The sequence below is a fragment of the Rhineura floridana genome, chromosome 8 (assembly GCF_030035675.1).
Source record: "Rhineura floridana isolate rRhiFlo1 chromosome 8, rRhiFlo1.hap2, whole genome shotgun sequence".
Taxonomy (NCBI): domain Eukaryota; kingdom Metazoa; phylum Chordata; class Lepidosauria; order Squamata; family Rhineuridae; genus Rhineura; species Rhineura floridana.
Window position 1 is genome coordinate 45,124,354 of NC_084487.1, and position 11,757 is coordinate 45,136,110.

The following is an 11,757-nucleotide window of genomic DNA, read 5'->3' on the forward strand; positions in this document are numbered from 1 at the left end:
GTTTTATGGATAAACAAATAGAAAAGAAATATGGAAGAATAATATTATATATGATTACGGCATCAAGATTATTATATGCACAAAAGTGGAAAATGGAATCAACACCAACAACGGAAGAATGGCTATTGAAATTAATGGACTTAGTAGAAATGGATAAATTGACATGTCTACTTAGAGAAAAATCGACAGATACATTTCTTAAGGAATGGAAGCCTCTCTTAGACTTTTTGTTGAAAGATCAAAATAAAATGATGATATTGGGATTTGACGATTAACTAAGACAGCCTATGGAGAAAAGTGATCCTGTATGTATACATTAAGGGACAGGTTTGATGTATATTATATACTTATAGCTGATCTGCGACAAATCGGAAGTCAACTATTTTATTTTTATTTTTTTGTTGTATTGTTATGTTTTTTGACTTTGTTTTGTTTGTCTTTTGAAAAATTTGAATAAAAATTATTAAAAAAAAATAAAGACTGGATTGTGTTGGGAAAAACAAAGCCAACTCTACTGGATAGGGTTAGGAAAAAAATAGCAAGCCACTTCTGGCAGTCTTGTCATGTCACTCTAGTTATAGAAAGTACTACTTGTGCTTGTTTGGATGTTCATATGTAGACTAATAGGTAAAATCAACAAATAGTTCTAAGATTACGGTTTTAGCATGGGCCTTGCTGTCATAAGCAACTTGAATTGCCGTTTTACTGTAGCTGTGTACCTAGGATGCTATTTGGCCAGATACAGCTAGCAAAAGTGCTGAACAGAGCAGTCCATAGTTTCATGTGAAAGGCCTATTTTTAATTTAGCAATAGCAATTGTAGTCTGATTTGTTTGGAATCCTACTTCTGTTTCAAAACACCATTTTACAATTTTGAAAGGGTTTGCATGTGTGATAAAGGAAATGGGTTAATACTGAATTGAATTGAAAGCTCTCCATTCCTGTTGTTGACTGACGCTTTACCTACTGGGCTGGGGAAAAGCAGTAACAAACAGCTTTCTTTGTCCATGTGGCCCTTGGGATGTTAAATGAAATCTGCACCTTTCTATATAAACAAATACAGAAGACAAGAACAAATTACCATGCCTAGCACAGTCTCGACTTGCTACTCCGGGCAGAAAGCTAGATTGGGGTGGGTGGGGTGTCAAGTCACTGGCAGTTACCAATTAGGGTGTGCTATAGTAATACAATCCTGTTTGTATTTTGCTCCTTTTTGTAGCTCTAAACTCGTGTTCCTGAGCAAGGGCTAGAGTGGAAACATTTTATAGTGGTAGGGAGAGCGATAGGAACGGGGTTGGCATAACTTCTCCTTGCCTTTCCTCAAACTACAGCATGTGGATTGCATGTGCTTAATGCTATATGCCAGCATGTGCTTGCATTGACAAAATTGTGTTGGCTAACTGGGAAGCAAGTGGAGCAATAATTGGGCAAGATGATCTGCCATGTACCAGTGTCGAACAAACTTGAGAAATAGTTCTCCACAGTGTCAAGCAGACATAAAGCATCCATTCCCATAAAAAGAACTGAGAAAAAGGGTGGGACCAAGATTCAATTAAACATTTTATTCATGTTAAAACATTCCATAATCCATTTTTTCTTCATTTTTTTCAATTTTTCAGAAAGAAAAGGCTACAGAAAAAAATGTTTTTCCCCCGGAATTTTTTCAGTTTTTTTCAGGTCCTTCACATCTCTAAGCTCAGTATTGTCAACACTAACTGGCAGTGACTCTCCACAGTTTCATGATCTCCTGGCGCTACCTGGAAACTGGTGAAGGCAGAGGCTTCCCTGTCTAGTTACAGCCTCTCCCCATTTGTTACTTCACTATTGCCACCTTCTGACAATTTACTGCACACAAGCACATTTTACAAGTAATTTGAGCCCAAATCGATTAAATTAATAAAGGCCCACATAGGTGGAAAACTTGAAGGAACGTTTATGTTATGTTATGGTTTATTTATTATTATTCACATCCTTTTTGGGGAGAGAGGTTATTTTTGCCAACAATGCTTCTTTGACAAGGTCATTCTCAAATACAAGGATGCTGGACCTCCCACCAACAGGGCTAGCTCCAGGTTTGAGGAGGCCCTAAGCAAAAACCCCTCTGGGCTTATGTAGCTGTCATAGAGTTCTGCCGAGTCCTACAAACCATACCATGTGGCTGAGTCTAGCTGCCATTTTAATTCCTAATAGTAACCTTGAATGATGTTACATTGTGGCATTGTGAGAAATTAATATGGCAGTTAGACTTTGCTGCTCAGTGCTGCACAAGGGCCCCAGCAGTTGCCCAAGGATATGGCTGGGTATTAACACCAACCATACCCATGAATTTACATAAAATGGCATTGTCTAGATTTGGGTATGCAATGTATTGCCAGGCAAGAGTGACAGACAGATCCCTCATTAAAGCAAACTACGGTTTACATTACTGCTGTTTGATGGTGCTAAACAGCAAGTTGACAGATGGAGGTACAGATGATGTACATATCTGAATAATCAGCTCACTGTTGAGGAAGGGGAGGCAAACCTGTGGCCCTTCATGTGTCATCAGCCCCAGGCAACCTGTCCAGTGCTCAGAGATTATGCAAGTTTTAGACCAACACCATGTGGAGGGGCACAGCTTCCCCATCTCCATTTTAGACAGTTCCACAACTTGTTTAAAAGCAACTAGTAAAGCACACATGCTAGTACTTTGACATAGCAACTTTGCAGTTATGAAAAATGGTATTGTTATATTACTGACCATTTAAAAAATCACATTTATCAACTACCCTCCAACGCCTGATTTAGTCCCAGCATGACTTAGCCCAAGTACACTGAGCACTTCTAGTTTACAAGGTCACAAGGTCTGCAGTCCTTAAAACTTTTTTTCCTTCTACACGGTGCTGTGAGTAGACTGCATTTAGCTTCAACAGTAGTGCAGCATCAGGTATTCCTGGACTATTTAGTGGTATAACAAAAAGAAACAATCGTCAGCTTGGAAGCCTCAACTGATTTTCAGAAATAGTCACCTAGAGACCTTTTTCCATTTACTAGCAGAAGGAACGTTACACTCAATGTAGAAACTTAAGATGCTTTTCAGGGGTGATCGCATGGGATGTGGGAGGCAACTATATGTAAACTGCTGTAATTTCTTTGTAAGTGGGCAGACACAAGTATAACAATATACATATATTTATGGAGTATTTGTAGTGGTATTCCTGTCAAAGGCAGTACTTTTAATTCCCACTCTTTTTCAGCTATTGTCATGCTGTTTGTTACATTTAAAAGAGGACTGAGGCAGATGTATTTTGTGATGCGCTAAACCTAGATCTCCATATTAACTGTGTGCTTGCACTATAGAGTGTTCTTTCCCTTGTCCCAACATTTACATTCCATTTTTCTCTCCCTCTTCTACATGAAACAGCACTTTAAGTCACCAGAGGCCTCTTAACTATTGCAGGTGGGTGGGAATAATCTGGTTCAAGCCAACATCTCACACAACTGAGAAAGTATTTGAGAGAGAGAAACATAAATCCCAAAGTAGTCAATTACTGGGCATCATGTTTTCTTGGTGACAGAGCGTGGAATCCAGATCTGAGATCAGACTATGACATCATTGATGAGAGGCCCAGATGAGTTAGATGAAAAAATGCCTCAGCCTCCTATAGTAAAGTGTGGCTCCTAATCATTTATAAAAAGGAAGCATCCTCATCTTTGATGTTCCCTCTAATAATGTGACGCACCAGGTTTTTTTGTCAGACTGCTCCAGCTCCCCCAAAATATTCTCTCTCAAATCTCTGAAAGTCTTCCTCAGTGAAGACAGTGCCTTCAGGCTTCTTCTTTGTCTCCTCTTGACAGCGGTCTCTAGCTTTCCTGCCTCTGTTTTGGGCCAAAACCTTCAGACACAAAACAAGGGGAAATGAGAAGTTACATACAACCTTTATTAATACTGTAAAACCACGTATAGCTCCCAAGTCTCAATCCAACTTGCTTCCACTAAAACAGCTGAGCACAGATTGCTGACACAGTGTTCAAAAAGAGCCAAGAAAGTCTATACTATGTTTTCAGAATAAGTTAAGGAAATTCAGTCCAGAAAGACTATACCTACCAGTACAGAAATTCAACCACGGTCTAATTTTCAAAAGTGCTTGCTAAGACTTCTGCTTGTTTTGCACTCAATACTAACTGAACAGAGGAAGAAGTGGAAGTTAAGAGAGCCAGCTGGGTGCAACATAGAAACATAGGAAGCTGCCTTAAATGAAATCAGATCACTGGTCTATCAAGCTCAATATTGTCTACACTGACTGGCAGGAGTTCTCCAGGATTTCAGATGGAAAAAAAAAAGATTAGGTTAGGGCCTGTTGAGAAGGAACTTGCATTCCCACTGCGACATTATGTTCCTCCACATACCTTCCAATTCCTATTGCTTTACCGTTTTTATCAAATGGGAACACAAGTTCTTTCTCAACATGCCCTAACCTTAGGAAGCTGCCTTATACCGGGTCAGAACATTGGGGTCTAGTTCAGCACTGTCCACACTGACTGGCAATGGGTCTCCAGGATTTCAGGCATGGGACATTCCCAGTCCCATTTGGAGATGTCGGAGATTGAACCTGGGATCTTCTGCATGCAAAGCAGGTGCTCTGTGACTGAGTTACAGCCCTTTTTTCTGAGGTTTCCTTTCAACTGATACCTTGCGAGTACAGGTGTAGAACCATGTTCGTTTTTCTAACACTACACACATCATATAAAACTCCCATTCCAGGTGAGTCTGTCAACTCAATTAGGATTAAAAAAAAAGATCTCCAAAGCAGAAAGATTGGTGGTGGTGATGGGTGAGTGTGTCAAGCACAAGGCAGGAAACACAACACTAGAAATGAGGACCTGTTCTTCACCCCTGCCCCCCAAATAAGCTATGAGAGTCAATGAACAGAAGACTCACCTTTTGAGTGATGGTGCTGTTTGTCATGAAATGACTACTCAACATGTACTTCATATTCTCCTGAAAGTGGTCAACAGCCTGATGTTTCTTGTACTCCTCTGGGACAGATAAGAGAATAATTGTAAATATGTTTATTAGATAAAATAAGACAATGAGTTGAGAATAGGAACAGCCTGCCCACCTGGAATACAGGATTATGCTGCTAAGGCTGATTTTTTCTGTTTGCATTATGTTTGGCTGCCGCTTGTGGCCCAGGATGAAAAACATCCTTGCCCATCATATGGTATAGCATAGGCTATACATCTAAAACTACAGATAGAGCAGTCTTTTGTTGGAACAACTAGAACCATTAATGAGACAGAACAGAGAGCTTATCAATTCCCTATGAGGAGAGCAAAATGCTTTACTAATGTGAGTATTTCAGTTACTTCAGACAGATAATGGTGACAATCACAAAAAAACCAGGATCTTAAATATAATATTCTGACCAGCCTAAGGGCCTGGGATGCTATGGTAGTGGAGAAATACAGTACTGACTTAACTCTATATGAATATACAATTTCAGTCATTAAGTGACAAATGCAACTAACAAATACAAAAACAGGAAGAAATGCCTGAATATGAAATATTTTGCTGTTATTATGTGCCTTCGATTATGACTTAAGGCAACCCTATGAATCAGCGACCTCCAATAGCATTTGTTGTAAACCACCCTGTTCAGATCTTGTAAGTTCACGTATGTGGCTTCCGATATGGAATCAATCCATCTCTTGTTTGGCCTTCCTCTTTTTCTACTCCCTTCTGTTTTTCCCAGCATTATGGTCTTTTCTAGTGAATCATGTCTTCTCATGATGTGTCCAAAGTATGACAACCTCAGTTTCATCATTTTAGCTTCTAGTGATAGTTCTGGTTTAATTTGTTCCAACACCCAATTATTCGTCTTTTTTGTGGTCCATGGTACCTGCAAAGCAATCCTCCAGTACGCATTTCAAATGAGTTGATTTTTCTCTTATCCACTTTTTTCACTGTCCAACTTTCACATCCATACATAGAGATCAGGAATACCATGATCCGAATGATCCGACTTTAGTGTTCAGTGATACATCTTTGCATTTGAGGACCTTTTCTAGTTCTCTCGTAGCTGCCCTCCCCAGTCCTAGCCTTCTTCTGATTTCTTGACTATTGTCTTTGTTAATGACTGTGCCAAGGTATTGATAATCCTTGACAAGTTCAATGTTCTCATTGTCAACTTTAAAGTCACATAAATGTTCTGCTGTCATTACTTTAGTCTTCTTGATGTTCAGTTGTAGTCCTGCTTTTGTGCTTTCCTCTTTAACTTCCATCAGCATTCATTTCAAATCATTACCGGTTTCTGCTAACAGTATGGTATCGTCTGCATATCTTAAATTATTGATATTTCTCCTTCCACTTTTCACACCTCCTTCATCTTGGTCCAATCCTGCTTTCCGTATGATATGTTCTGCATATAGATTAAACAAATAGGGTGATAAAATACAGCCCTTTCTCACACCCTTTCCGACTGGGAACCAATCAGCTTCTCTATATTCTGTCTTTACAGTAGCCTCTTGTCCAGAGTACAGGTTGCGCATCAGGACAATCAGATGCTGTGGCACCCCCATTTCTTTTAAAGCATTCCATAGTTTTTCATGATCTACACAGTCAAAGGCTTAGCTGTAATCTATAAAGCATAGGGTGATTTTCTTCTGAAATTCCTTGGTCCTTTCCATTATCCAACGTATTTTTGCGATATGATCTCTGGAACCTCTTCCCTTTCTAAATCCATCTTGGACATCTGGATTTCCATATATGGTAAGAGCCTTTGTTGTAGAAATGCAATATTACAGCCTTGAAAAATATTCAGTCATTTCACTCATAGTTTCCCATGTACATATTTATTTATTTATTTATTTATTGCACTTGTATACCGCCCCATAGCCGAAGCTCTCTGGGCGGTTTACAGCAATCAAAAACATTAAAACAAATATACAATTTAAAAACATATTTTAAAAACAATTTAAAACACAATTTTAAAATTCAAAACAATATAAAAAACAATTAAATATATATATATATATATATATAAGTATACAAGAGTTTTTTCAACCAGCTCCAGCTGGGACAAAAGTCACCTTATCTTTTCAGCTTCCTCTGAAATGTCCATATCTGCAAACTGTCATATACGTATTTATTGTTTATGGATATTTTACTATTTTGTATACCGTTTATAGTTTTATTGTTGTGTTTTTAACATTAGCTCTGTATACTGCTTTGAGATTTTATGAAAGATAGTATAAAATATAAATAACATGCTACAAATGACAATGGCTGTTGTTGTGCCGAAAGCAAAGTGTATGCCACTGTTTTCTGGTCCTGAATGGCACCACACCTCACTTTGTTCCTTGCCTTGTTAAACTAGATTGCAAAACCACATCAAAGCAAAACTGCCTGCACATGCCCCTGATTTACCACTGTTTCACACTGTGGATGAGATTTGTTCCACAACTGACAAAAAAGTAAGCTGCACACTGAAAGAACTCCAAGTTGGTTGTTTATACTAAGGAGAGCTTTTTTAATGGGGATTATCTGTGCAATTCTAATAATGTCTACTTAGCAGTACATCCTATTGAATTCCATGAGGCTTTCACCCAGGTAAGTGGGGTTAAGATTGCAGCCTTAGTTGTTGAAATGCCTCATTTAAGAATTATAAGTGTCAGCTTCAAATGCTACATTTGTCTGCCATTTTGAAAGCACATTTTTATTACTCATGTACAGCAAATCAGTACATTGATCTGTATTGCCATAGAAATCTAGCTATACAATACAGTAGGCCCCCACTCATACGGTGGGTTACGTTCCAGACCCCCACCGAAAAGCGGAACTCATTCACTAGAACGGCGTGCGACACCTGAAAACCGCCATAAAAGCAGAACAAGTGCTGTATGAGTGGGGCTTTAGTCTAATTTCGTCTAATTGAGACCGCTGCATTAGCAAAGTGCCGTAAAGCGAAGCGCTATAAAGTGGGGCCCTACTGTACTAAAATTCTCAGAATTTTAAGACCTGCTACCTGAGTTAGAAAGAACAACACAGCATCTTAGTACAGGCAAATATACACAGGATTACTATCCAAATGTGGTTTGAGATCTCTTGAGAGTCTGTTTTTTTAGATTCCTCAAGTGCACCAAGGTTGTTGTCTCATACCAAAGCAAGAAAGCTGGAATTCTACTCATTAAATGTAGGTACAGCAAAGGTAATTTTTTTAGGCTTAGGTATGTTAAGCACTTTAGGAACCAAATGTTATGTTTTATAGTGACTAGCAAAACAGAGATACTCAAAACATTTGAGCTTCCACATTCCTCAGCTGCTCTGAAATGAAAAGAGGGTACTGCAGCCAAGTGGCAATTACAGAACGCTGGTGCTGAAATATTCAGATAATCACAGCCTCTCTGCTTTATCAGAAATGGCAACAGAGATGCCATCTGATTTAAGAACATTGTAAAAACCTGAAAATGGAAATAGACTTCGTGCTTCAACACCACATGGCCTCAACATAACAAGAGCCTGCTGGATCAGGCCAAAAGCTCTGCTAGCCCAGCATCCTGTTCTCACAATGACCAAACTACATGACCTTGGGAAGTGGGCAAGCATGACATAAGCACAACAGCACTCTCCCTACCTGTTATTCCCAGCAACTGGATTCATACTGCCTCCAACAGTGAAGGGATAACATAGTCATTGTAGCTAGCAGTAGTTGATAGCCTTATCATCCATAACTTTGTCTAATCTTCTTTTAAAAGCTGTGGTCATCACATCTTGTAGGAGCAAACTTCATAGTTTAACCATGCAATGTGAAAAGTAGTACTTTTTTTTGTCTGCACTGAATCTTCCAGCATTCAGCTTCATTGGATGGCCCCGATTTCTAGTTATTGGGGAGGGGGGAGGTTTTCTCCACTTTCTCCACACTTTGCAAAATTTTATATACCTCTTCTCTTACTCGCCTTTTCTCTAAACTAAAAAGCCTCAACCTGGAGCACAATATCCGACATCACTCATCGACAGTAAATGCCACACTTCCGAATATTTCAGAGTGTTCTAAAACTGCCACCTTGGCTACAGTTTCCTTTGATACACATCAGAGCAGCTGAAGAAGGCAGAAGCTAAAACAATTTGCTTTAAGACTTTAGCATCTCTGTGGTTATTCAGTGTAATAAATATACCGCTTTAATGATTAACTGCATGGATCAGAGTAAACTTGTCTAAAAGTTTGTTTGACGCTTTTAAAATTGTCTCTTTCTTTCTCTGAAGGGATAAAATGGGCTCCGCCCCTTAGTTCTCCAGTCTCACCTAACGCAGACTTGGTGACTTTGCCTTTGACTGTAGCCTTTTCTCTTTTGGACCGCGAAAACTTCTTCCTCGTCCTCTTCGGCGGTGGCTTACTGGGTTGGGAGGTAGTAGTTGCTCTCTTGTGCCGGGGAGTGGACACTATCCAGCAGAAAGAAAGAGAGAAGAAACTAATTAGAGTAAAGAACACAATAATTTTGTCCCTTTCTCCTCGGTCCCCCTGTCTTCTGCTACCTCCTGTAGTCTCCAGCAACTCTAGACCCTTCCTTAGCAGGGAAGCTGACATTTTGCCTCTCTTCTCCCACGTGAACTACACTTCTTCCTGTTCCAGCTCTATGGTGATTTCTATGGTTAGTCGTACTTCCGTGTTTGGTGTCACCACTCTTCCGGTTTTGCTTTGCTTGATTTCTACCACACTTCCGGTAGTTCTATTCCGTACCCGCTTAGGTTTTGCTGGAAGTTGCGCCGAGGGGAGAGCTCGGTTTCGTCCGTGAAACCGGCTACTTAGGAGTGGATCGGGGAAGGAATTATTTATAGGAGGAAATGTCGTCAGCGGAAATAGTGCAGTCTTATGAGTGTCTACTCGAAAGTAAGTCCCACTGAGTTCAGTAGGGCTTACTGCCAGTTAAATGGGTATAGGAGTGTAGCCTGAGTGGCTGGAATATTCCCCATTTCTAGGGTTAACAACATTTTGGAAGCCTCGGTTTGTAGACTGAGGTGGGCTGTTTATTTTTACTATTATTTATATTGCATTTTTTATCCCACTTAATTTAATAGGGTCAGAAAGGTAACAGTAACAGTCATTTTACAAACCCTCAAGCCGACAATTAAACATTATTGTAAAAAATTAGTATGTAAAATCAATATGAGCAGTAGCTTAGCTTCTCCTAAAATCAAAATGTTCTGCTTAGTTTCTTAGATATTTGAGGGATAGTCTAAGACAGTGCGCCCCAGTAAACCTACTTAACTTCAGAACTGAATCGCATCTGTTGAGCTCAATTCCCCCCACAATGGAAAATGCAAAAATTTAATATTTGTAACCAACACTGAACAAATTTATATTTTATTTTTGATGCCAATATTTTATTTATTTATTTATTAAATTTATGTCCTGCCTTTCCTCCCAGTAGGAGCCCAGGGTGGCGAGCAAAAACACCATAAAACATCATAAAAACAGACTTTAACATATATTAAAACAAAACATCTTTAAAAACGTGTTGAAACAAAACATCTTAAAAAGTAATTCCAACACTGATGCAGACTGGGATAAGGTCTCTACTTAAAAGGCTGATTGAAAGAGGAAGGTCTTCAGTAGGCGCTGAAAAGATAACAGAGATGGTACCTATCTAATATTTAAGGAGAGGAAATTCTAAAAGGAAGGTGCCACTGCACTGAAGGTCTGCTTCTTATGTGTGCAGAACAGACCTCCTGATAAGATGGTATCTGCAGGAAGCCCTCACCTGCAGAGCGTAGTGATTGACTGGGTACGTAATAGCTATATGTAAACAGTATGAATTTGACTAAAACTTAGGCATGACATGGAGGGAAGAAGAGAGCGAGTCTGTTGCTTAAAGGGACTGCACAACAGTAAATGGTGAACTATTGGCTCAGTGAAGTGGGGGGAAGCCCCCTCCCATGACCCATCCAGAAACACATTGGACCTACAGTTTGAGAAGCACTGGGCTAATGAATTGTCCATAAAGTATGTTGTGTATTGAGAGGAAGGAGGCAATGGCAAAGGTCTTATAAAAGAAGGATTGATTATTGGTTAAAACAGGACAAAGTGTGATAACGGGGTGGGGCAGGGTTAAAAAGACTTTCACAAGTTTGATATGCTTTATGGATGGTCCTTAAGGCAAGAGAATTGTGCTTGAATGACTGATCTCAAATCTGCTTATTCACATTAAATTATTTTGAGTGGCATAAGGAGCCCTAATAAGAAGTGCCAGCTGGAGTTTTAGGTTTTCCATATGGCCAAAGGGCTGTTCTGGAAGGGCAGCATCAGTCATACTGCTGGTTCATCTCATCTCAAAACCATCAAAAACAATGCCCTAGGGGAGGGGTGGGCAGAAGGTAGATTGGGATCTTCTGGTAGATCTCTAGGAGATTTGCACTTGATCAGCAAGGATTTGCAACTCCCAGTTGTTTAACAATTGCACCAAGAAAAGGCTGCCTCTTTCCCTTCTAAATTGGGCTGCTGGCTTTACAAAGGCTTCAGGGAAAACCAGGAGTGTTTTGTGTGTGTGTGTGTGTGTGTGTGACAGGATTGTGAGCTCATTTCTGATACTGAAAATAAATTCCTAGCTTAAGCATGTACTCAGAGGCTGTTTGTTCCTTAATTTTAAAAGTATGTTCCTCCTCACCCCAACTCAAGCCACTATTTTGCAGCTGCCTCCAGTTTGTAGACCTCAGGTTTGTAGACCTTAGGTAAAAAACTCCAAAGTAGGTCCTGTAAGCCTCATGCCAGTCCACTCTTGT

General features: G+C 39.6%; 1 protein-coding gene across 1 annotated transcript; it reads right to left on the reverse strand.

Moving 5' to 3' along the window:
• Positions 1-1,546: 1,546 nt before the first annotated feature.
• RPS19BP1 (ribosomal protein S19 binding protein 1) lies at positions 1,547-9,754 on the reverse strand. The gene is made up of 4 exons (XM_061582811.1): positions 9,514-9,754; positions 9,283-9,420; positions 4,921-5,018; positions 1,547-3,874 (listed from the first exon to the last, which is right to left on the reverse strand). The coding sequence occupies exons 1-4, from the start codon at positions 9,563-9,565 to the stop codon at positions 3,734-3,736; spliced, it is 429 nt and encodes a 142-aa protein (XP_061438795.1). The 5' UTR covers positions 9,566-9,754; the 3' UTR covers positions 1,547-3,733.
• Positions 9,755-11,757: the final 2,003 nt, after the last annotated feature.